We start from the raw sequence: 26,046 nt of genomic DNA on the forward strand, positions 1-26,046 counted from the left end.
CTCTCACTGTTGGGGCCTCTCCCGTTGCGGAGCACAGGCTCTGGACGCACAGGCTCAGCGGCCATGGCTCACGGGCCCAGCTGCTCCGCGGCATCTTCCCGGACCGGGGCCCGAATCCGTGTACTCTGCATTGGCAGGCGGACTCTCAACCACTGCGCCACCAGGGAAGCCCTGTCACATGTTTTAATTTCTCCTGAGTATATACTTAGGAGTGGAATTGCTGGGTCATATGGTAACTTTATGTTTATTTTTTTGAAGAATTGCCAAACTTTTTTGTCAAGCTGGCAGCATCATTTTATGTCTCCACCAGCAATGTGGATTCCAATTTTTCTGCGTTCTTGCCAATACTTGTTTTTGTCTAGCAGTATCTGCCGAGAGGCTGTATGTGCTTGATGAGGCATACCTTCAGTGCCCAGCCAGGCTTACAATGTTGCCATAGCCTCTGTTTCCTGCTTGTGCAGAGCCTCATGCTCAGAGATGATTGCTTAGTACCTTTTCAGGTCTTTCTTGAGCATGCCCACAGGCCAGGGCACATGTATAATACATGGTCTCCTAGATTCTCAGGCATATTCAGAACTTTTCAAAACCCCTTATGGATATCTCATGCCCCACTTTTCCTTTTAAGATTTTTTGGTTAGCTGCTTGTTTGTCTCAACTGCTTCAGATGGCTGGGGTGTTAAACAATTGCAGCCGATTGTTTTTGACAAATGCCCCGGGGGGAAAAGGCTGTTAGTACTGGGGAAACTCTGAGTCAGGTCAAATAATGAGAAATCTTGGAGTAGGAGTTTTTCGGGTAACTGCCAGTAAGCTCAAATAATAGCACTTTTCTGAAAATGGGGCTTTGAAAGAGCTCCAGTTCTGTTCCAGCTCATCCAGTGGCTGGTAGGCCCCTGGTTTCCACTGTGTTTTGGGGCTGTTGCTTTTAAGGCTGCCTTGGAGCTGGTTAGGGGGGATGGGAATGGGGCAAGTTAAAATGCCACAAAGCTTGCTGTTTTTACTGAGATTCAGCCTTTTTTTTCCCCTTGAATAAATGCTCCTCAGGTGTTGCAAGCCTTTGGTTAATATGTGGAGTTCTGAAAGTGTTGATTTTGACTTTTTTTGCTAGTGTTCTTGTTGCTTTTATGGAAGAGAGGATTTTTGGAGGCCTTTATTCTGCCATTCCTGATGTTATCACCCTAATTGTTTCTTAAACATTTAAAAATATTCTTACTTTTTCTTTCTCTTAAAATACTTTACAAGTTTTTTGTTTTTTTTTTGATTTTGAAAGACTCGCAAGAAGTTGCAAAAAGAGTACAGAGTTCCTATGCACTCTTCACCCAACTTCCCCCAATGATAAATCTTATAAAACCACAGTATCTTAGCAAAACCAGGAAATTGATGTTGGTATAGTACTATTAAGTTGACTATAGATGTTATTAGAATATCACCAGTCTTTGCATACACTGTCTTTTATTGACATGGTGGTGGTGTGTAGTTCCTCGAAATTTTATCATGTCCAGATTCCAGATTAACACAATTAGGGTATTAAACTGTTCTGTCACCACAAAGAAACTCCTTTGTGTTATCCCTATATGGTCACACCCTCCCCCCCAGCCTTAACAGTTGGCAACTCTTGATCCGTTCTCAGTCAATGTAATTTTGTCATTTTGAGAGTGGTATATAAATAGAATTTTACAGTAGGTAACACATAGATAAGGCTTTTATTTTTACTCACTACAGTGCCTTTGAGATCCATCCAAGTTGTATCATAGTTCATTCCTTTTTAATGCTGAATATTAGTCCATTGTATGGGTGTACCACAGTTTCTTTACCTAGTTACCTATTGAAGGACATTTGGGTTGTTTCCAATTGTTTACTATTACCAGTAAAGCTGTTTTGAACATTTGTGTACACATTTCTGTGTAAACTTAAGTTTTCATTTCTCTAGGATAAATATCCAGTAGTGTGATTCCCTAACTTATTTTTGTGTTGTCTGTTTTACTACTAAAAGAGGGGTGTTACAATTAACTAAGACTGTGAATTTGTCTATTTCTTGTGTTTCTCTCAGGTTTTTTTTTTTTTTTTTTTTAAGTATTTTGAAGGCATTTATTTTGTTTCTTGGTGAATTGACCTGCTTTTTTTTTTTTTGCGGTACGCAGGCCTCTCACCGTTGTGGCCTCTCCCGCTGTGGAGCACAGGCTCCGGATGCGCAGGCTCAGCGGCCATGGCTCACGGGCCCAGCCGCTCCGCGGCATGTGGGATCTTCCCAGACCGGGGCACGAACCCGCGTCCCCAGCATCGGCAGGCGGACTCTCAACCAATGCGCTACCAGGGAAGCCCTGACCTGCTTATTTTTATGAAATCATTTTATATCTGGTGATGTCTGCCTTGTTTGATATTGATATAGCCACTGTAGGCTTTTTATGATTAATATTTGCATGGTATGTCTTTTTATCCAAGCTTTTTGTTTTTAAACTCTCTCTGTCTTTATATTTAAAGTGTATCTCTAGTAAATGGTATTTTTTTTTAATCCAGTGTGACAGTCTTTATTTTTCAATTGCAGTGTTTATCCATTTACGTTTAGTGTGACTACTAATATGGTTGGGTTTAAGTATACCATCTTTTGTTTTCCATTTATCCTATGTGTTATTATGTCTTTCCTGCTTTTTTTTTCTAAATTGACTATATTTTAATTTTTCATTTTATGTTGTCTATTGGGTTTTTTAGCTATACCTTGTTGTGTTGTCATTTGGTGATTGCTTTAGGAAGTGCAATATTCATTTTTAACTTACCACAACCTATTTTGTTGTTGTTGTTGCTTTCTTTTTGGCCATGCTGTGCAGCTTGTGGGATCTCAGTTCCCTGACCAGGGATTGAACCCGGGCCACGGCAGTGAAGGCCTGGAATCCTCTCCACTAGGCCATCAGGGAACTCTATTACAACCTATTTTGAATTAGTGCTCTATTATTTGACCTTTGACGTAAGTACCTTTAAAATTTAGCCTTACTCTAGACCCAGTCCTGATCTATAGGAGCCTGAGATAAGCAGCAGCCTGTTGATAGAAGTTAGAACCTGGAATCGAAAAATACCTCAAGGCCCTTGTGATTATCATATGCCAGCCATTGAGAATACAAATGTAATTAAGGTTAAAAAAAAAAAAAAACTTTACCTTTTATGTTGAGATAAATTGATTGAGATAAAGTACAAAGCAACCCTTAAAATTGATTAAAAGTTCATCAAGGAACTTAACAGAACCTAGGGAGGAGGAATGAGTAAAACTAAGAGGTGGGCAGCAGTGCCTTAGTTTATAGGAGCTATCATTCACATTGTGAACTGCACCCTTTGGAGTTGTCCAGGGGACAGCCTGTACACTTTTACATGGGAATCCTTAGGTACGAGTTGGGCAGAAAAGATTTTCTAAGAGAGCTGGCATACGAGAAATTTTAAAATGGTGAATGGGCGTTTGTTAGGCACAGAAGTATAGGGGAAGGACCTTACAGTCAGTCTTTTTCAGGGCACAGTGAGGTATTATGATTAGAAAATGGATTGTATGTGTTAGAATGGTGAGAGATAAAGTTAGAGAGGCACTGTATTTCAGTGATTGTAATATGCACATTTCTTCACATTTTAACATCTCTCAGATGCATTTATGCCTTGCAATCTCCATGGGAAGTTGGAATCTTATGATTCATGGCATCTCAGATTTGATGAAATATTGTAGGTTCCAGCTAGACTCAATGTCCTTTATGTTTAAAAAGGCTTTTGTATTTTATCCTCTACATAGTTGTAAGGGGAATAACTTTTAAGTGGAAAAATATCATTATTTGTTTAAATAATATAATTCGGTGATATTGTACAGAATTTATTGTGACTAAAAAAATAGCAGTGTAGGAATTTAGGCAAGGTCTGTAGAGGACCTAGTTAAAGGCAGCGCCAGTCGGGTGTTGTGGGGTTCCTGGTAGATGAACTGTTGGAACAAACCAGGAAGATGCAGTTACTACTAAGAATGGTGCTTATTGATGGAGAGAGAGGAATCACATATAAAGTTGAGTTTTCTGAATTTAAAAAGGGGATGATTGCTGTAACAGTTAAGGACACTCATCAATAGTGTTTATTCTGGCACCAGATGTAACTAAATATTTTTGCTGACCAGAGGGCTAATCAATATCAATATATCAATAAACAAGACAAAGTTTTCTCAGGATCTTTTACGTAATATCTATGTCAGTGTATAGTATTTGTGGGTTGTCTAACAAAATAATAATTATAGTATAGGTTTATGTTGGATGGAGCCTGAATTATGAGACACTTCAAAATTACTGACCAAAAAGAAAGAAAGAAAAAGTCATTCAGATTCTTTCATCCTAGCATCCATTCCAGGAAAAAGACATTGCTAACATTTGGAACAAAATAATAATCCTAGTATGGGTTAGTCATAGTTTTTGGCCATAGACCAGCCCCCATCTTGTTCACATCTAATAGGACAAGTTCAAAGTAAATGCTTACTTAAATAGTATCTTCATTGTTTAAGAAGGGTGATACAGTATTTACTGGCGTGGACCCTAGTTTGTATTTAGGAAACTAGCCATTTTGAAGAATTAGTGTTTTTAACAAAGTTAATTTGTCATATTAGAATGAAATCATATAATAGTTTCTCATTTACGTACAGTGATGGAGAGGAAAACGACGTGAGTAGTTTAAACTATTTGCTTTTGGAAATAATTGTATAGTTTTTACTTAACTTACTGTTTGAAGACACCTTTTATCTGCTGTTTTAAATTTTATTGTCCCCACCTCTTACCTTAGCCACTGTTGGCTGCAACAGGTTCCACACAGGCTCCGGACAATTCCAACTTGACAGCATCTCTCATCAGGTACACATGCTGTGTACTTCTTGCAGTGAGGAACAGTAGTCAGTGTATAAGTTCTTCCTCTTTTGTCCTTTACACACGGAGCTCTGAATCACATTTTACATATTCTTGTCCATAAGCAAAGGTTTTGTTGGACAAATAAGTTTAGGAATGAGTTTAAACATGGTTATTGTGATTCAGTGCTCATTTTCCCCCATAATTCTTTGTAGAAACCATAGGTTATTGTGATTCAGTGCTCATTTTCCCCCATAATTCTTTGTAGAAACCATAGGCCCAGAGAGGTTGAATTAATTTGGTAATATTATTTTTAATAAATTTTCAAATAGAGTGTTATGAACTATTTTGAGAATGCAGGAGATGTGCAAAGGACTGACTTCTTAAAAAGAAGTATCACAGTTACATTCCTTAAAACCAAGAGGGGGGCGTCCCTGGTGGCGCAGTCGTTGAGAGTCCGCCTGCCGATGCAGGGGACACGGGTTCGTGCCCTGGTCTGGGAGGATCCCACATGCCGTGGAGCGGCTAGGCCCGTGAGCCATGGCTGCTGGGCCTGCACGTCCGGAGCCTGTGCTCTGCAACGGGAGAGGCCACAACAGTGAGAGGCCCGCGTACCGCAAAAAAACCCCAAAAACCTAGAGGGGACCAGTTGGGGGTGGAGAGACTGACACGGGGACAGGAGGATATTTTTTTGTGATGATGGAAATGTTTCATATTTTGATTTTGGTGGTGGTTACATTACTGTATATATTGAACTGAACACTTAAAAAGTGTGAATAAAAAGAAACAACCAAGCAGCTCCCCTGTGCTTTTTTAAAGAAAAATAAACAAGTTCTAAGAGTTTTTATTGTTTGACTAATAATACACAAATCAGGCAGAGAAGTCCCTAATGAAATGATGGTCACGTTTTACTGTATCTGCCTGTTGATCCTTCATTTTCTAAGCACTTATTTTCTTTTTATATTAGACTTTTATTTTGATTACAAATGCCCGTGTGAATAAATAAATGCTTTGTCTTTTATCCCTCCCCCATCATTTTTCTTTAAATAGACAAAGGGACAAATTTCTCCTAATTGCATATTCAGCCATAGTTGCCCAATCTGTGATTTTAATAAGAGACTGTAATTCAATCTTCTAAATCATTTTACACTATAATTGTAGGCTATACCTTGTTCTCCTAAAGAAACTTTTGGGTATCAGTCCTATTGATATTACTGATAATCTCCAAATGGTGAGGAGGGTAACTGGTATGGAGGCAACTGGAGGATAGCTTGAGCAAACTAGATACCAATGGGAAATTGCACAGAGACAAATTTTATTGCATAAACTAGAAGAATGGCCCTCATTGAGGCTGACCCAGCTATGGCCTCTGGTCCATTTCTTGCTGTCAGTTGGTATCAGTTGTGGTGGAGTTCTATCTTTCCCTCAGTTTTGAGCCGTATTGTAATCAGTTATGGAAAACAGACTCCCTCAAAGTCTGTTAAATGTAATTGAAAATTACACTATCTATGATACCCATTGTGAAGGTCCCGCCCCAGTCATTCAGTTTTTGAAGGGTAAGGCTGTTGCCTGGATTCCTCCAGGACTTGCTGTATGCTCCCTAATAAACTTTGATTAGTTCAGTATTTTACTATCTAGAGAGAATTAAATATCTATCATGTTTGTTGAGTATAAAACTTTATTGTGATAGACCTTAAAAAAATTGAATTTAATTAGCTTTAGTCATTAGCTGTTAAATATTGTGGAAAAAAATCACATGATCTGGTTTCTTCTTTTGTTATGTTTTATTTCATCCAATTTAAAAGTCATTCTCTTTTCTAAATGGCTTTGTGCTTCCTCTAAAATGTTGTCCTACATGTAATAGGCAAATCAGAGGTTTAATAAACTAGTATGTTAAGTTTATTTCCAAGGTAAAGTGAAGATATTTATTTTTATATTTGTGCATTTTACACATCACCTTACTTTCAGAAGTATTTCTAACTTGTACTGTATTTTGTGTTTTTTTTAGTGAAAATATTCTCTTTGGAATGGGAAATCCTCTTCTTGACATCACTGCTGTGGTGGATAAGGATTTCCTTGATAAGTAAGTATTAAGCTCTTCATATGTACTATGTGAAACTTACAGCTAAAGAAAAACTGAAAATTTTAGAATTGAATTTACTGTTTAACATCTTCAATTGGAGGAAAATTCAGGAAATTTAAATCTGATAATAGCAAGTGCACCATTATTATTTATTGAGTAATTGACCGCAGTTTTCCCTGGGAAAACTTAGGTACATTTGTTCATTCCTGTTGCTACTTTCACTTGAAATTTATTTTTTTATTCTTTGCAAGGAAGAAGTATGTGAATAACCTAATGATTTAATTTCCACATTTTAAAATTACTGTCAGTGAACTAAATCTATAGTGGTGCCATAACATATGGGAGAAGGAATAGGATTAGAGAGGGCAAGAAGAATATGTAGGACTTAATTCAAACACCGTGAATCTCCACTATTTCCCCCAATAATAGCTTTTGATGTTGTTAATTTAGCTGAGAAATCATTTTGTTTATTTATCTGTCTGTGATGATTTGGTGCAAGGAAAAAAAAGTACTAAAAAATATTTAATAATGAGAAATTAAGATCCCCTTCCCCTTGAACACCCCAAGTTCTATGCCCAGGGGCAACCATTTTAAAAGAAATATTATTGAGGTAAAATTTACTTAAAATTAAATCATAATTTTAACTATTTTAGAGTGTATGATTCAGTGACTGCTAGGGCATTTGCAGTGTTGTACAACCGTCACCACTATCTAACTCCACAACATTTCATCACCCCCAAAAGAAACACATGGCCATTAAGTGGTCATTTCAGTATTCCCACCTGCCCTCCCCACCTCTCCCCAATCTCCTGGGAGCTACCAGTCTGTTTTCTGTCTCCATGGATTTGCCTGTTCTGGATATTTTATTTCATATAAGTGGAGACATACAATATGTGGCCTTTTGTGTCTGGCTTATTTTACTTAACATGATGTTTTTCAGAGCTCTTCCATGTGTCATCAAAACTTATTATTAGGGGGAAATAGTGGAGATACATGGTGTTTGAATGGTGGATGGATGTTTGAATGGATACATGGTGTCCTACATATTCTTCCTGCCCTCTCTAATCCATGTTGTAGCATGTATCAGTGCTTCATTCCTTTTAAGGCAGAATAATACTCCATTGTTTGTATATACCACAGTTCGTTTATGCATTCATCAGTTGGTGGAGCCATTGGTTGATGGGCACTTGGATTGTTTCGGTTTTTAGCTATTATGAAGAAAGCTGCTGTGAACGTTCATGTACAAGTTTTTGCATGGGTATATATTTTCATTTCTTTTGGGTATATATATTGGAGTGGAACTGCTAAGTCAGATGGTAATTCTGTGTTTAGCTTTTTAAAGAAGCATATCCTTGCCAAAACATGGTCTTTTCCCTTTTTAAAATTATAGCCATCCTGGGACTTCCCTGGTGGTCCAGTGGTTAAGACTCTGTGCTTTCATTGCTGGGGTCATGGGTTCGATCCCTGGTTGGGGAACTAAGATCCCACATGCTGCGTGGCATGGCCAGAAAAAAAAAAAGGAGAAAAAATAAAATTATAGCCATCCTAGTGGGTGTAAAGTAATATTGTGGTTTTGATTTACATTTTTCTAATTACTAATGATGCTGAGCATCTTTTCATGTGCTTATTGGCCATTTGTATATCTTTGGAAAAATGTGTATTGAAGTTCTTCACACATTTTTTAATTTGTTTTTTGTTGTGGTTGTAAGAATTCTTTATATATTCTTTTTTTTTTTTTTTTTTGCGGTACGCGGGCCTCTCACTGGTGTGGCCTCTTCTGCTGCAGAGCACAGGCTCCGGACGCACAGGCTTAGCGGCCATGGCTCACGGGCCCAGCCGCTCCACGGCATGTGGGATCTTCCCGGACCAGGGCATGAACCCATGTCCCCTGCATCGGCAGGCAGATTCTCAACCACTGCGCCACCAGGGAAGCCCTATATATTCTTAATACTAGACCCTTAATAGGTTTATGATTTGCAAACATTTTCTCCTATTCTGTGGGTTATTTTGACTTTCTTGAGAGTATCCTTTAATGTGTAAGTTTTAAATTTTGATGAAGTCCAGTTTATTTTTTCTTTTGTTGCTGTGCTTTTGCTGTCATATCTGAAAATCTGTTGCTAAATCTAAGGTCACAATGATTTATGCCTATGTTTTCTTCTAGGAGTTTTAGCTCTTAAATTTAGAGCTTTGATCCATTTTAATTTTTGTGTCAGATGTGTGGTAAGGGTTCACTTCATTTTTTTGCATGTGGAAATCTAGTTGTCCCTGCACCATTTGTTGAAGAGAGTTTTCTTTTCCCCATTGAGTGGTCTTGGCCCTCTTAAAAATCCGTTGACCATAGGTGTTTGGGTTAATTTCTGGCTTCTCGGTTCTATTCCATAAGTCTGTATGCTTGTCCTTATTCCAGTACCACACTGATTTGATTACTGTAGGTTTGTAGTAAGTTTTGAAGTCAGGAAGTGTGAGCCCTCCAACTTTGTTGTTGTCTTTCAAGGTTGTTTTGGCTATTCAGAGTCCCTTGCAATTCCATGTTACTTTTAGGATCAACTTGTCCATTACTGTAAAAAAGGCAGTTGGAATTTGGAATGGGATTGCACTGAATCTGTAGATCAGTTTTAGAAGCATTGCCATTTTAACAATATTAAGTCTTCCGATTCATGAACAGGAGATGTCTTTCTTTAAGTTGTTTCAACAGTGTTTAGTAGTTTTAAGTTTAGAAGTCTCGCATTTCATTGGTTAAACTTAATCCTAAGTATTTCATTATTTTTGATGCTACTGTAAATGGAATTGTTTTCTTAATTACATTTTTGGATTGTTCATTGCTAATACATAGAAATACAACTGATTTTGGGGGATAATCATTTTTAACAAATTCTGTTTTTTAATGTCTTGGAGATTATCTTTATAACTCTTCATCTGTATAAATTCGAGTGTCAAAGGATCAGGCAAGAATTTATAAATGTGTAAATTTGCCCTATTGTAATATAATAGGAAATAGGTTGAGGCGCCAAGGACAAACTGGAGAACGTCTTATCCTAAGAAATTCAGATACAAATTTTTAAAATATACTTTGCTAATCAGAAACACTCCTGCATACGATTATGTTAATGGTTTTACTTCTGATTGCCTTGTACTTTTAAATGATATACACACATTAAAATATTTTCTTGTATCAACTTTCAATAGAATCCTTAGACTTCTCATTATATAGAATTAGAAGTGCCTCTGTTCTTCCGTCTGCTACTTAGCTCCTTTTAAGTTCTGTTAACCTTCTGCTTTAACTCCTGACTCTAACTTCTACGCTAACTTTTAACTTTCTACTTTCTAACTTCTGTTTAACTATATTTTTTATTTTAATAAAGATTGATATGTTTTCATTCTGTTAGCTATCTATAATTGTCTTACCAACTTTGAATACAAAGTGGTAGTGAAGATTGAAAATCACTTAAACATACTTAATACTACTATCACTGTATTTATCCCTTTTTTCAGAATTAAATAGTACACTAAGAATGTAGAGTAGGTGTAACGTTTGGAATGTAATAAGAGCACTTAACTCTATTAACAAACTAAAGAAAGAAAAATCACATTGTCATCTCAATAGATAGAAAAACCATTTGCCAAAACTACTATCTATTCCTGATAAAGTTTCTTATAGCATTCTTAGAATAGAAGGGAACTCCTTTAACCTCATAAAATTTGGGTTAGGGAAAAGCCTACTAATAACATAATTCCTAATGGTGAAAGTCTGCATGCTTTCCCCTAAGATCAGAAACAATTCAGGGATGTCCACTCTCACCACTTCAAAATGTATGCAGTGGTCCTGAAGATTCTGTTCAGGACAATCAGGCAAGAAGTAAAAGACATCCAGGTTGCAAAGGAAGGAATAAACTGTTTTTATTTCCAAAAGGCATGATCATTTATTTAGAATAACTGATGGAATCTACAAAAAAAGCTACTACCTGATTTCTAGAATTATTATAAAGCTACAGTAATCAAAACAGTGATATCAGTGTAAAGTTTGATGGCATAGAATAGAAAGTCCAGAAATAGACCCACGCAGAAATGGACGACTGATTTTTTTTTTTGTAATTAATTAATTTTTGGCTAGGTTGTGTCTTCGTTGCTGCACACGGGCTTTCTCTAGTCACAGCGAACGGGGGCTACTCTTCGTTGCGGTGCATGGGCTTCTTATTGCCATGGCTTCTTGTTGCGGATCACGGGCTTCAGTAGTTGTGGCATGCGGGCTCAGTAGTTGTGGCTTGCAGGCTCTAGAGCGCAGGCTCATTAGTTGTGGCGCAAGGGCTTAGTTGCTCAGTGGCATGTGGGATCTTCCTGGACCAGGGCTCGAACCTGTGTCCCGCTTTGGCAGGCGGATTCTTAACCACTGTGCCACTAGACAAGTCCCTGGACGACTGATTTTTGACAAAGGTGCAAGGCAGTTCAGTGGAGAAAGGATTGTCTTTTCAACAAATAGTGCTTGAACAATTGGTTATCAACATGCATAAAAATGAATTTCGATCTGTATTTTGTACCATATACAAAATTAACTGATAGAACTAAATGTCAAGCCTAAAAGTATAACACTTCTGGATGATAATATAGGAGAAAATCTTTGTGGCTGTGGTTTAAACCAGAATTTCTTAAATGTAGAACACCAAAAGTATGTTCTATAAAAGAAAAATTGATAAGCTGGACCTTTTCAAAATGAAAATTTTTACTATTGGAAAGACACTGTTATAAGAATTAAAGGACAAACCACAGGTTTGGAGAAGATCTTTGCAAAGTGTATGTCTGATAAAGGACTACCAGTCAGAATACATAATAAGCTCTCAAAACTCAATCAGAAAAGAAACAACCCAATAAAAAAATGGGCAAGGGATTTGAACATTCACCAAAGATATATGGATGGCAAATAACCACATGGAAAGGTACTCAGTCTCTTTCATTATTAGGGAAATGTAAATTAAAGATACAGTGAAGTACTACCACACATTTGTTAGAATGGCTAAAATTTTAAAACAAAGCATACCAAATGTTGGCTAGATAATGGAGGAACTACAGCTTTCTTCTCATGGGGAGTTAAAATGCACTGAATTTCAGTTTAAAAAGTTAAACACACATCTATTTGATCCAACCATTTCATTCTTAGGTATTTACCCAAGAGAAGTGAAAACATGTGTCCATACAAAGATGTGTTCACTAATGTTATGGTGATTTTTGTTTTTAATAGCTAGAACCTGAAAGTTATCTAAATGTCTATCAACAGGTGAATCATTAAACAGATTGTTTACCCATACATTAGAATTCTAGTCAGAAATAAAAAAGGAATATTGTTTGGATGAAACTCAGAATAATTGTGTTCATTGAAAGAAGCCTGACAAAAAAGAATACATACTGTATCATTCCATTTATATTGAGATTATAGGGAATTCAATTTATAGTGACAGAAAGCAGATCATTGGTTTCCTGTGCATATGCCAGGGTGTGGTGGAGGGCAGGAAGGAGAGATTACAAGGCAGGAAGGAGAGATTACAGAGAGACAGGACCGAGCTTTTAGGAGTGTGTTCATTACCTTGATTGTATAATGATTTCATGAGCATATACATGTATCAAAACTTATCAAATTGTATAAATATTTAAGATGTATGTCAGTTACATGTCAGGAAAACTTTATAAATAGAACAAAATAGAATCAATTGACATGAATTTATGCGTTTAAAGTTAGAACTGCTTTGTTTGCTTAGTGTGAGATGTTTTGCCCAGGAAATCAACTAATTGATTGTCACTGTTTTAAAAATATTCTAATAGCATATAAAAGTACAAAGAGGAAGTAAAAAATCTCAAATTTTATGACGTGTAACCAGTGTTAAACTGTTTTGATGAACATGCCCCAGACATCTATGTATAACCCAGAGAGATATTGTATATGTTTGTGTTTATGGGATAATACTCTGTGTAGTCTTAGGAAATTAGCTTTTTTTTTCACTGTACACTATGTTTTTAAAGGTTCATGCAAATATGATCAGAGTGATTATGATGTGGCAGCTGTGTGCTGACACTATTGGGAACTCAAATAGCTTCTTTGTTTCACTAGCAGCTGATCCCAAATGGCCAGCTGAAGTCTTATTTTTTTTATTTTAGGAGGGTTTTAATCAGTAAAACTGACTTTTGAAATCAGTACTTGGAGATAAAATGCACGTTTTTGAACTCTAATCATAAAAAGTAGAGCATTCTTTTTCTTATATTCCTGACCATTTCTTCCAAAATACACTTGAAAGTGTTCCTTATCATTTCAACAGACTGTGTTTAACTTATGTTTTAGACCATGTTTAGATGAGTGTTTTATATTTGCACGGTGTAAAAATAAATTATCCAGGAATAATTTGCTAGGTACTATAACAAATGAATTAAATATATACTTATTAGTATCTTACACTATAAAAATGAATTAACTGTTAAAATTCTTACAAAGTATTTGTTTTTGTGATTCTGATTTTTTTAAAGAAAGTACTTGGCCTTTTCAGTTAAAAAAACAATTATTGTAAAACTAGTACTAGTTAAAAAGTAAGCTAGTACTGAAGGTTTTTAAGGAAAAAATCAGTTCTTTGCTGCATCTTCCATCTTTCCCCTTGCTTTTACCCCATTCTGCATAAGTGCTGTTTTTCCAGAAGATTTTAAATTCTATTAGCTGTTTTTTCCTGGTATCTGCCTATTTCTAAATAATATGCTAGTATTTGTGTGATTTTTCATAAGGGTGATTGATTGGAGAGGCAAAGGACAAAAGTTCCTTTAATGTTAGGAAAGGATACAAGAACATGATTCCATTAGGAAGGATTCCAGAATAGAGGATACAATAGCACTGTGTGGAGGGGCACACTTGGTCTTCAAGTCACTGGGAGAATAGATGACCAAATCTTGTTACTGGGTGATGGTGGAGAGGATTCCCTCTGACCTTCTGAGAACTTTGCTTTTGCAATTCTCAACAGGATTTATACACTCTCTTGATTTTTTTTTTTTTTTTTAATTGTTGGAGGGTCTCTGATTACTTTTGTCCTTGCTAACCAGGTTCTAGTTACTTGTCAGAAAGCCTCTGCATTCCTGAATGCTTACTGGGAGAATAGGTGAATTGGCGGTTAATGTCTCATAAATACCCATCCACCTGGCTGTCCTAAGCTTAGGGCTTTCTGAGGTCTATCTCTCTAGCTATTTCGATATTATATATAGTCTCTGTTATGATACCTAAGGATTTAGCTCTCTTTCACTCACACCATTTCCTCTTCTTCATCTTCCCCATTTTGTTATATTACATTAAAACAAATATAAAAAATGGTACAAATGAACCTATTTACAAAACAGAAATTGAGTCACAGATGTAGAAAGCAAACTACGGTTACCAAGGGGGAAAGGGATGGGGGGAGGGTTAAATTGGGAGATTGGGATTGACATATATACACTACTATATATAAAATAGATAACTAGTAAGAACCTACTGTATAGCACAGGGAACTCTACTCAGTACTCTGTAATGACCTATATTGTAATAGAATCTGAAAAAGAGTGTGTATATATATATATATATATATGTATAACTGACTCACTTTGCTGTACAGCGGAAAATGACACAACATTGTAAATCAACTCTACACCAATAAAAAAATAATTAATAAAATAAATAAAATTTTAAAAACCAGATCAGTAATCATTGTGAACAGAATTGTAGTCTTTGATTACTTATAAAACTTTTTTTCTTTCAGTGTATCTTGTGTTCATTTGCACTATTTTCTATACACTTATTCAAATTTTCAATAGCCACTCTATTAAGTCTGTAATGTGCCTAATAAGCATTCTCCCCTCTACCCGTTCTCCTCAAAATCAGTAAGTCTATCAACCTCTTTTCCTCTGGTGACCTCCGTTCTTCAGTTCTCCATCTTTGTGCTCCAAACTGAACTGGTTGTGTTGCTAGACTTGTCTTTTTTTTTTTCTTTTCCTTTTAAACAGCAGTCTTCCTTTATCTCATATCTTCTTTATTGGTTTTCTGTGTGTGTGTGTGTGTATAGCATATCCATCAGAGAAAGAGTGCATAAGCATATGTAAGGTAATTTTTTGAATCTTTGTATATGTCTGATGATCTTTAAAATTTTTTTCCCCTCACGTCTTATTGATTGGTTAGTATAGAGTTTTCTTTGAGAATTTTGAAGGCATGTGCCATTGTCTTGCAGCATCTAATAGAACTCTTTATATTACCAGTTTTTTCTCTATGGAAGCTTTTAGAATTTTTTTTTGACCTTGGTATTAGTAAATTATCATTATGTAACATTTTGTTCTTGTGTTATGGATGCATTTTTCCCTGTGTGTCTAAGTGTATTAGAGTTGGTTTTTGAATGTCTTTTCTTTCCTGCTTTATCTTTGTTCCCTGTGGATTGTTCTTTTCTGGTTGTTTATTGTGGCCTTTCTCCTTCATGGTGGAGCCTTTCCTCCAATATTAGGTGATCTTTGGCTGTCTGTTCTTATTTAAGCGTAAGACATTAAAACTTATTCTGTTTATTTGCAAAGGAATAAGAAAAAGTCTGGAAGGATATGTTCTAAACTCCAGCGGTCATGGGAGGGTGGGTTGGCTAAGGTGGGTACTTTTATTTCAAAATTCTATACAATTTAATATTTTTGTAACAATCCTTAATTGCTTTTATGAGTTTTTTTTTTCTTAAAGCTTTAATGAAGTTATCTGTTGCTATGTAATAATAGTTATCTATTGCTATGTAATACATAACCACAGAACTTGGTAACAAACATTTAGTCTTTCACAGTTTCTGAGGGTCAAGAATTTGAGAGTGTGGCATCGCTGGGTGGCTCTGGCTTAGGGTCTCTGATGAAGTTGTAGTCAGTCTGTTGGCCAGGGTGGCAATCATTTCAAGGCTCAACTGTGGCTTCCAAGCTCGTTGATACTGTTGGCTGGCCTCAGTTTCTGAAGTGCTGTTGGAGTGAGGGCCTCAGTCCCTCACTTCATAAATCTCAGAGTGTCCTAAAAACATGGCAGCTGTTTGCCCTATTGTGAGTGACTTGAGAGAGTAATAGTGTAATTTTCCCTAGATGGAAGCTGCAGTCTTTTTTTTTTTTTTGCGGTACGCGGGCCTCTCACTGTTGGGGCCTCTCCCGTTGTGGAGCACAGGCTCCGGACGCGCAGGCTCAGCGGCCGTGGCTCACGGGCCCAGCCGCTCTGCGGCATGTGGGATCCTCCCGGACTGGGGCACGAACCCGTGTCCCCTGCATCGGCAGGCGGACTCTCAACCACTGCGCCACCAGGGAAGCCCTGCAGTCTTTTTTATAACCTATTCTTGGAAGTAACATGTCATCATTTTTGCCATATGCTTGTTATTGGTCATACAAACTAAACCTGGTATAATGTGGGAGGGCACTACACATCGATTTGAAAAACAGGAGGCAGGGATCCTTGGGGGCCAGAAGGCAGGCTGTGATCGTCAGCCTCCAAGATGGCTCCTGATGATCCCCTCTTCCTGGCATTCTCGTGAGTAGTTCCCTCCCACATTGCACTGTGGCTGATCTGTGTAACCAGTGGCATAGGGCAGAAGTGATGGTATCCTACTTCAGAGATTATGTTGTAAAAGACTGTGTCTTCCATTGTGGCTGCTCTCTTCTTTCTCTCTCTCGGACATTCAGACACCTTGTGAGAGGCTTACATGACTGGAGGTAGAGGCCTGAGGCCTATAGCTATTGAGGAACTGAGACTTGCCAACAACCATGTAAGTGAGCTGAGAAGTGGATTCTCCATTCTCTGTTGAGCCCTGAGATGATTGCAGCTCTGGCTGACAGCTTGACTACAACCACGTGAGAGACCTTGAGCCAGAAAAACTCAGCTAAGCTACTCCTGACCCTCAGAAACTGTATGGGATAAAGACTGTTGTTTTAACCTTCCAAGTTTTGGGTGAATTTGTTACATAGCCAAAGAACACTAATAAATAAAGCCAAAAAAATTTTTTTTCAAACACACACACACACCCATACCCCACATTCAAAACCTCATTGGCAGGTTGGTATATGTGGGTTTGAAACCACTAGGTGGCGTTTCAGGGGGCTCTGAGGAGCTCTGGTTCCTTATGTCTCAGCGCAGAAAGAATTCAGTGAGAGGCAAAGTGATAGATAAGAACTGAGTTATTAGAGTAGGGCGCTTGTGAGGCTTACAAGTGGGCAGATGAGAAGGTGCTGCGCCCCAAGAACTTAGTGGGCTACAGTTTTATAATCAAAGGAAAAGTGGGAGGGGGAGAAGACCACCTTCTTCCTCATTCTTGAGTAGACATCACACTTCCATCATCAGTTCCTCCTCTGTGTCGGGCGGGGGAGTTTTCTTGTCCCTATGTGGTCAAACCGGGACTGTCATGGCACTATGGAAAAATTATTCCATGTCTCAGTACAATGAGGGTCTTTCACTTTGAAATGTCACCTTTCTATAAATTATTGTTTTTTATGTGTACAGAGAGCATGTCCAAGGGGTCATTAACTTACTGAGCTCACTGGGCAGGATGTGGGTCTCATGCCACCATTGTTTTATTGTTTGGGGGCATGTCTCATACTTCTGTTGCATGGTTTTGTTGCTAAGCAAGCCAGCTTGGTTTTGTGGGTAAGCAAACCTGCTTTCTTGAGTGATCAGTAACTTATAGGGGTGTCCCATACTTTTTTCTTTACTTAAAATCCTCTGGTAGGATTAACTATTTAATTACCTACTTCGTCCCTTTACTCTGTCCCTATCAGGTTTGGCTTGTTGACTGATGGGACTTTATTGTGGCTTGGTTATGCTAAAAACCTATTTTGGGGGGCTGGGGTGTGACCCTTAATGTTAGTATCTGAAAGTCTAAAGAGTCTGTTCAGTTTCTTTACAGAAAAGTCTTCCATTTTCCTTTCTGAAGGTTTAAGCTTGGCTGCTTTATTCTGAGTTGGCCGGGGAAAGGGGGCTAGAGGTACCATAATTAAGTAGGCAGTTTCACCTGTCTCTCCCTATTCCCCCTGGTTTGCCTGTTGTTCCTTAGTTCTGAGATACTTCTCTTTGGTTTCTTGAGGGAATAAACCTCTAATTTATCTCTAATTTATTTTAGGAATTGTAAGTTGTGATGGTGAGATGGTAGTCCATTCCCTTACTTGTAGCTCCAGGCTTTATCTGTATCCTCTGAGATTTAGGGTTTCTGCACGTGGACTAAGCTTGCTTATCATAAGTAGTCTCTTTCAGTTGCAAATGAGATTTTAGTTTCTTTAGCGCTGCTGAGTTCCTCATCTGCTTTCCTTTTTCTGAAAATTTGTGGAAACCTTTTGACCATTAATGCTTAATTACATTAGTATTCTTTTTGCTCCTGTAGGTGTTTGCCTTTTTTTGTGCCTTTATTATCATTTTAACAGTCTTGGAAGGAAGAGTAGATATCTTTCTGCCATACATAAGTGGAAGTCCAAGGGGTGTGAGTGTGTGTATTTCACTATTAGTATATGTACTATAGCAGGAAATGTATAACCATGGACTCATAGGATTTTTGAGACAAATTGGAATTTGGAGATAATTTAGTCTTCTTTATTCATTTTACAACAGCGGAACAGGCTCAGCAAAGTTAGATGTTTTGCCCTTGATTACAGTTAGCATTGCAAGCCTGAGATGGAATCTGTATCTCCTGACCCTATTTGTTTCTTTTTCTACCATGCCACACTAATTACCTTTATTTTTTAAACAGGTGATTAAATTATTAACAGTTTGAACCTATTGTACAAACTAAGAATTAATAACTACATGCCAGATTTTGGGGATTCAAAATGGGTAAGCCTGGTTTCTATGTCAGAGCAGTCTCTGGATAAATAAAAATGATTTTCTTACTTTCCTTTAGTTCATATCTTTTGTTGATTACTGGCTTCATCTTTTGTTTTAACTGTTTAACAGTTTGTGTATTTATGTGATGATCTTAACTTATGATTTGCCAAACAAGCAGTGTTTTGAATAAAAGAGAGGGTTTTTTTCCCTTTAATTTACAATTTCCTTTGACTTTCTTGGCTCTCGTTACTCTCTTCTGCTTTCTAATTTCTTACTTGAGAGGAAGCTCAGTATATATATTTTTTTGTACTAGGTTTACAATTAAATATCCATAGTATAAGCCTTGCATGCAGTGTTTATAAACATTGCTGGGGAGAGAGGCAATTAAGGAAAGTATCTTACTAAATCTTTTCTATATACAGTAAGCTCTTGGTGCAAAGGAACTGCACTATGCTTTTTTCTTACATGACCCTTGGCATGGTGCTGGATACATGTTAGGCACTTGGTGAATAGCGTTTGGCTGAAAAACATTTTTTTATGAAAGGCTTTTTTTAAAGTGGAGTTTTAAGTGTTCAATGTTAAAAGTTAATGAGAGGGCTTCCCTGGTGGCGCAGTGGTTGAGAGTCTGCCTGCCGATGCAGGGGACACGGGTTCGTGTCCTGGTCTGGGAAGTGAGCCATGGCTGCTGAGCCTGGGCGTCCGGAGCCTGTGCTCCGTAACGGGAGAGGCCACAACAGTGAGAGGCCCAAGTACCGCAAAAAAAAAAAAAAAAAGTTAATGAGAGAATTGATATTTTCTTCACATACATTTTTGTGAAGATATATTTTTCACATGCTATGTTTGTCAAGCTTTTCAGAGCAGTTTTTTAAAGAACAAGAACCGTCATATTCTAATGGTCTTTGCACACTGGACTGGTATACAACAAAGGGTTGAATCTAAAGAAGGGCCATGGAGAATCCATCTGAAAAACTTTCAAGAGTAAGGAGGAAAAACAAGAGTATAATAATTTTTAACAATTATTGTCTGACAATAAAGCATTATTCAACATGTATTAGGTACGTTTTTATATGGTGTTAGTTTAGTCCTCATGATAACTTTATGAGGTAGTTATCCTCGTAAAGAATAACAGAGCTTAAGTCATTTGTTCATGACCAAAAAATGTATCAGTCATTGTGCAGTAATTTGAAATACATGCTTATTTTAATTGTAAAACCTGTATTCTTTATTTTCTACTATCTTACTATGGAAGTATTAATTCGAAAGTGAAAAACTCAATTATATATCCAGATTTTTTGAGTGTAAATTAAGTAGATACATAAAGGCTCATAAACAATGAAATTCTATTTTCCTTTTAGTATATAGTGTAGATGAGAAAAGTGTGTGTAGTTTGCTCCAAAAATTGTTAACATTTAGTTTTAATTATTGCATCAGAGTAGATTAATAATTTCTTTGTGAGAGATTGAAAGACTCAACAATTCTCTTTTTGACTGAACTTTCAAAACAGTGCACTTCTTATGTTGGGAGGATGGTATGTTGTCTACAATTGACCTGTTTCCAGAATAGAGCAAGCATTGCCATGATTCAGAAATATCAACTAGATAATTATTTGATATTCAAAAATTAAATTTCTTCTAGAGTATCCTAGTCTTTATTTGAAGATTGTAAAGCTGGTTTTTCCCTTGAATAAGAAAAAATTAGGATCTGAGAAAAGCAGAATTAAGTTAGTTTTGGTGTATCCAATTTGCCAAAATATTACAACTGAAAATAAGTAGGACACTTGTGGTAGGAAGTAGGCTATTGAGAATAATCTTTTCCAGCATATTGAAGAGACACAGTGGGTATGAGGGGAGGAGGAAATATGGAACATATAAATACTTGCAGATGAGTATTGGTGTAATTATGGGGAATAAAGGAAAGGAATGTATTAATAGGGATGGAAAACAAATATGTAAGACAGATTTGCCTTAATTTTTCCTGACACCATATAAATACCACAGAAGTAAGAGGAATGAGAGAATTAATGAAATGGTAATTGGGAAATAAAAGTCATCATTAGAAATAAAAATACTCAGTTTTAAGAAGGGAAGCTAGAGTAGTTCAGGAAATGTGTTTCTCTCACAGACATAAATCCTTAATAATATAATGATATGAACCTTAGGTAAATCTTGATTAATGTAAGCATACATGAAAGATATTACTTAATGTTTACTCCAAAAATACTCAAAGTAAAGTTGGTCATAAATTTCAGTGCTGATTATTCAATGCCAGAAATTTACAGGTGAATTATTTGTATAAGTTAAAATGAATTACTTTGATAAATGATGTATATTAGGTTCGAAGGTGAAACAATATTTGGAGTGTCAAGTGAGACTCCTTATATACAGTTAAAAGCTATCATTGTTTTGTTTAAAACTAATTGTGAGGTGCTCTGACACTTTTGTAGTTAAGTCTCTGTATAGCTATTTTGCAGTATTTTCTCCTACAAGTTATAACATTATGCTTTGTGTATTTAGATCCTTAATTGATCCTGAATTGATTTTTGTATATGATGTGAGGTAGGGATCTAGTTTTTAAAAAGATTTTCCTTTTAGGGAATCAGCTATTATATTACTATATTGTGAATAGGCCAACTTCTACCCACTGATCTGCAATGACAATTTTTATTTATCTATAGTCTGGTCTCTGGCTTCTTAACTTTTTTTTTTTCCCCTTCTAGTCTGTTTGTCTGTCCTTGAACTAATATAGCCCTATTTTTATTTTGTTACTAAAGCTTTACACTAAGTCTTGATGTCTGATAGGGCAAGTCCCTACACTTTGTTTTTATTCAGGAATTTTCTTAGTTGTTCTTGGCTCTTTTGTCCACAGATTTTAGAATAAGCTTGTCAGGTTCTACAAAAATTGTTTCTGGGATTTTGTTTGGAATTACATTACCTTTATAGATGAATTTGGGAAAAATGAGATCTTTAACATATGAGTTTTTCTATCTATACATGTATTTCTCCATTTAGTTTATGTATTCTTTTATGTATTTCAATAACACATAGGCTCTAAGTACATTAGATACAGGGTTGCAAAATGAATAGTTTTGATTTTTTAGACTTACACATCTTATGGAGTGGTCATTGCTAAATTTGTTAGCTTCAAAAATTATAAAAATAAATCATTCTTGGAAAAAATTCAAACCACGTAGAAGCGATTAAAAGTAAAAATGAAATCTGGGGTAACTTACTGTCTCTGCAGCAGCGGTCCACTAGTACTTTCTGCAATGCTGGAAATGTTGTATATCTGTGTTTTCCAATATGGTAACCAGTAGTCACATTTAGCTTTGAATGTTTGAAGTGTGGTTAGTGCAACTGATGTGTTTTTTTTTTTGGGCTGTGCCGCAAGGCCTGTGGGATCTTAGTTCCCCGACCAGGGATCAAACCCGTGCCCCCTGCAGTGGAAGCACAGAGTCTTAACCACTGGACCGCCAGGGAAGTCTGACCACTGATGTATTGAATTTTAAAATTTTATTTTATTTTAATTAATTTAAATTCAAATAGTAATGTGATTAGTGGTTATAGTATTAGACACTGTAGCTTAGGTCTTATTGCAAAATTTAGTTTTCTTCATAAGTGTACATTTTTGTTAGGTTTATTCTAGGTATTTTTAAAATATAGTTGTTGCTATTGTGAGTAGAATTTTTTTTCAATAACTTTTTTAGATTATTCGTGGTATTTGGAAAGGCTACTGAATTTTGAATATTTCCTTTAGCTTAGTTACCTTTGCCCTTCATTAAAAGAAAGATGATCTTCGGCTATTTTGATTTTTTTTTAAATGAATTCTAGATTCTTAGAATTTGAAATAAACTGGTATTGAAATTTGCATTTGAAATAAACTCTGAATCTTTATATTATTTCATATTAAGTAATTGGTTTTGAGTTGTTATGGAACTTCTTCAAATAAGACCTAAATTATGGACGCTAAATGAACATAGACTCATTTATGAAGATTTCGTTTTGCCCCAGATTATAAGATGGTATTCCTCGTGGCTTCTCTGATTTTCAGACCTGATTTTTTTTTTTTTAAACAACCTTGGTCTGTCTGTCTTTTTTCTTTTTTCATATTTATTTATTTATTTGGCTGCACTGGGTCATTAGTTGTGGCATATGGAATCTTTAGTTGAGACATGTGGGATCTAGTTCCCAAACCAGGGGTCGAACGCAGGCCCTCTGCATTGGGAGTGCAGAGTCTTGGCCACTGGACCACCAGGGAAGTACCTCCAGACCTGACTTTTGAGGAAATATTGAGGAAAATGGTATTCTTAAGGCTTACCTAAGCATGGATTCATTTTTAACAGTTCATTTGAGCTCAGTATACATTTTTTGGAGCACCTGCTTTGTGGTCAGCATTTTGCCAAATACTGGGACTACAGTGTTAAATATGTTTCTTGCCTTTAAGCAGCTAGTAGTGTAATTGAGGAGACAAATGTAGAAAGAAATTGATTCATATGCTGTGGCATTATAGAATACAGGTTAAGATTGTGCTCTGGAGTGACTTGTAGTTGTGTGACTTTGGTTATATTTCTTAATTTGTGGAAGCTCAGTTTCCTTGTGAATAAAATAGGAATATTATAGTAGGAATATTAAAATAGGAGTATTATAATGTGAGGATTGAATGAGATAATTTATGTATTTGCCATGTGTAGCTAATATTATTGGCTACTAGAGAGCTTGGAATGTCTCACATCTCTGTTACAGACAGTGGAGACAACTTGAGGGGGGTTAATAAGCAGGCGGTTGACATGGTCAGATTCACGTTTGGAATTCTGTAAATCACTGTGTCTGCAGTATGTCAGAGAATTTGAGGAGATAAATTAGAGGAGGCTGTAGTGATAGACGTGTTGAGAGATGGTGACCTAATCATTACAGTTAGGAGAGAATGGTCGGGAGAAAGTTCAATAATACTTCAGTGTTATAAAGGTAAGACTTGATGATTGATTTAATGAAAAGGGCAAAGGAGTCAGGGATGACATTCCAATGTTTAGTTTTGGTAAATGACTAGATGTTATTTATAACTGAGTTAGGGAGTATGGGAGGGGGAGGACATGTTAGAGGGGATGGAAAGATTGAGTTGTTTTGTTCATGCATGAGATGAATGTGTGATATCTAGGAGAGAGTTTGATTTATGTTTCTGGTGGGTAGAGGATTCATCGTGGGAGAGACGTGTAATAAACATTATATTTAATTGTAATTTGACATAATGCCATTCAATAAATGTTAGCTATTTTTACCATTATCATCATCATCATTATCGCCACCACTGCTGCCACCATTATTATATAGGTAGTGTTTAAAGCAACCAATAGATAAGCCTTTCTAGAGGAAGGGCATAAAGTAAAAGGAGAAGTGGGGTGGAAGATAGAACATTTAATGGATGGGTAGATGAAGAAGTATGGTAGGAGATGGAGAAGAAATGGTGAACTTGTAGCAGGAGAACTAAGATAAGGTCTCACAAAGAATAGTGACTTTGTATGACAGAGTGGTTAATAATATCAGATGTAACAGATTGGTAACATAAAGCCTACAGGAGTCCACTGGACTTGACAATAGGATGTCAGTGATGACCTCAACTAAGTAAATCACAGTGGAGTGACATGTAGGGACAGAATCCAGACTAAAATGTACTTAGAAATATATAGGAAGTGTGATACAACGTGGGCTAGTTTTGTTCATGTGGCCCAAGAGCCAAGTGGTGACATCTTACAAGTACCAAATTTAAAAAATTTCCTTTAATGAAAATATGTGGCTGGTTGTTATGAATAATTATCAATGATTTTTTTAAAATACAAAGAGTATAGTTCTATGTGCTTAGGTTTAAATCTAGCTTAATTATTATTTCCTCCAGCTTTCTCTAATTGAGTTTTAATCCTCATCTAGTTGTTTTTTTTTTTTTTGCGGTACGCGGTCCTCTCACTGTTGTGGTCTCTCCCATTGCGGAGCACAGGCTCCAGACACGCAGGCTCAGCGGCCATGGCTCACGGGCCTAGCCGCTCCGCGGCATGTGGGATCTTCCCGGACTGGGGCACGAACCCGTGTCCCCCGCATCGGCAGGTGGACTCTCAACCACTGCACCACCAGGGAAGCCCCCCCTCATCTAGTTTTTTAATGAGAATTTAAAATATTATTTTCATAAACCTTGTAACTTATTGCTGTTATTTGCATTCAAACCCCATGGTTTATTCTTTTAAAAAATTAATTAATTAGTTAATTAATTTTTGGCTGCCTTGGGTCTTTGTTGCTGCCCGAGGGCGTTCTTTAGTTGCGGTGAGCGGGGGCTACTCTTCATTGCGGTGCGCGGGCTTCTCATTGTGGTGGCTTCTCTTGTCGCGGAGCATGGGCTCTAGGTGCACAGGCTTCAGTAATTGTGGCTCGCAGGCTCTAGAGCACAGGCTCAGTAGTTGTGGCACACCGGCCTAGTTGCTCCGCAGCATGTGGGATCTTCCTGGACCAGGGCTCGAACCCACGTCCCCTGCATTGGCAGGCGGATTCTTAACCAGTGTGCCATCCCCCATGGTTTACTCTGAATCTGTTTCTTTATAAGCCTCTTAAATTTCAGCTTTAGTGAAAGCTGAAAGATTAGTGGATTAACACTTTTGATCTCCTTTTTCTTCCTTTCTGTTTTTTTTGTATTTTTTTAAATTGAAGTATAGTTGATTTACAATGTTGTGTTAATTACTGTTGTACAGTAAAGTGATTCAGTTATACATATATATACCTTCCTTTTTTAATATTCTTTTCCATTATGGTTTATCGCAAGATATTGAATATAGTTCTCTGTGCTTTCTAATATGGTTTTGTTTTTTTTTTTAATTTGCTTTTTTTTTTGACTGCACTGCGCATCTTGCGGGATCTTAGTTCCCTGACCACGGATTGAACCTGGCCCCTGGGCAGTGAAAGCACAGAGTCCTAACCACTGGACTGCCAGGGAATTACCTCTAATATGTTTTTATAAAAAAATATTTATTTATTTTGGCTGCACTGGGTCTTAGTTGCACCATGCGGGATCTTCGTTGCGGCACGTGGGATCTTTAGTTGTGGCATGTGAACTTCTTAGTTGCACCATGCAACCTCTTAGTTGTAGCATGCACGCAGGATCTAGTTCCCCGATCAGGAATCAGACCAGGACCCCTGCATTGGGAGTGTGGAGTCTTACCCACTGGACCACCAGGGAAGTCCCTCTAATATGTTTGAATAAACTTTTATTTTACAATTGCAAGAGCCATTTAAACATGTTATGTTGTTTAAAATCTCACTATATCCACATTATCTGTATGA

General features: G+C 37.0%; 1 protein-coding gene across 8 annotated transcripts in view; it reads left to right on the forward strand.

The window, feature by feature from the left end:
* ADK (adenosine kinase) overlaps positions 1 to 26,046 on the forward strand; it is a 488,464-nt gene that overhangs the window by 34,376 nt on the left and 428,042 nt on the right. For all 8 annotated transcript variants that reach the window (XM_029245237.1, XM_029245240.1, XM_029245239.1 and 5 more), the window contains one exon: positions 6,853 to 6,927. In XM_029245237.1, the coding sequence (XP_029101070.1) occupies positions 6,853 to 6,927 (75 nt within the window). The remainder of the gene's footprint in view (positions 1 to 6,852; positions 6,928 to 26,046) is intronic.

Source organism: Monodon monoceros, unplaced genomic scaffold (genome assembly GCF_005190385.1).
Source record: "Monodon monoceros isolate NGI ecotype Baffin Bay Population unplaced genomic scaffold, NGI_Narwhal_1 Super_Scaffold_4, whole genome shotgun sequence".
NCBI classification, from domain to species: Eukaryota; Metazoa; Chordata; class Mammalia; order Artiodactyla; family Monodontidae; genus Monodon; species Monodon monoceros.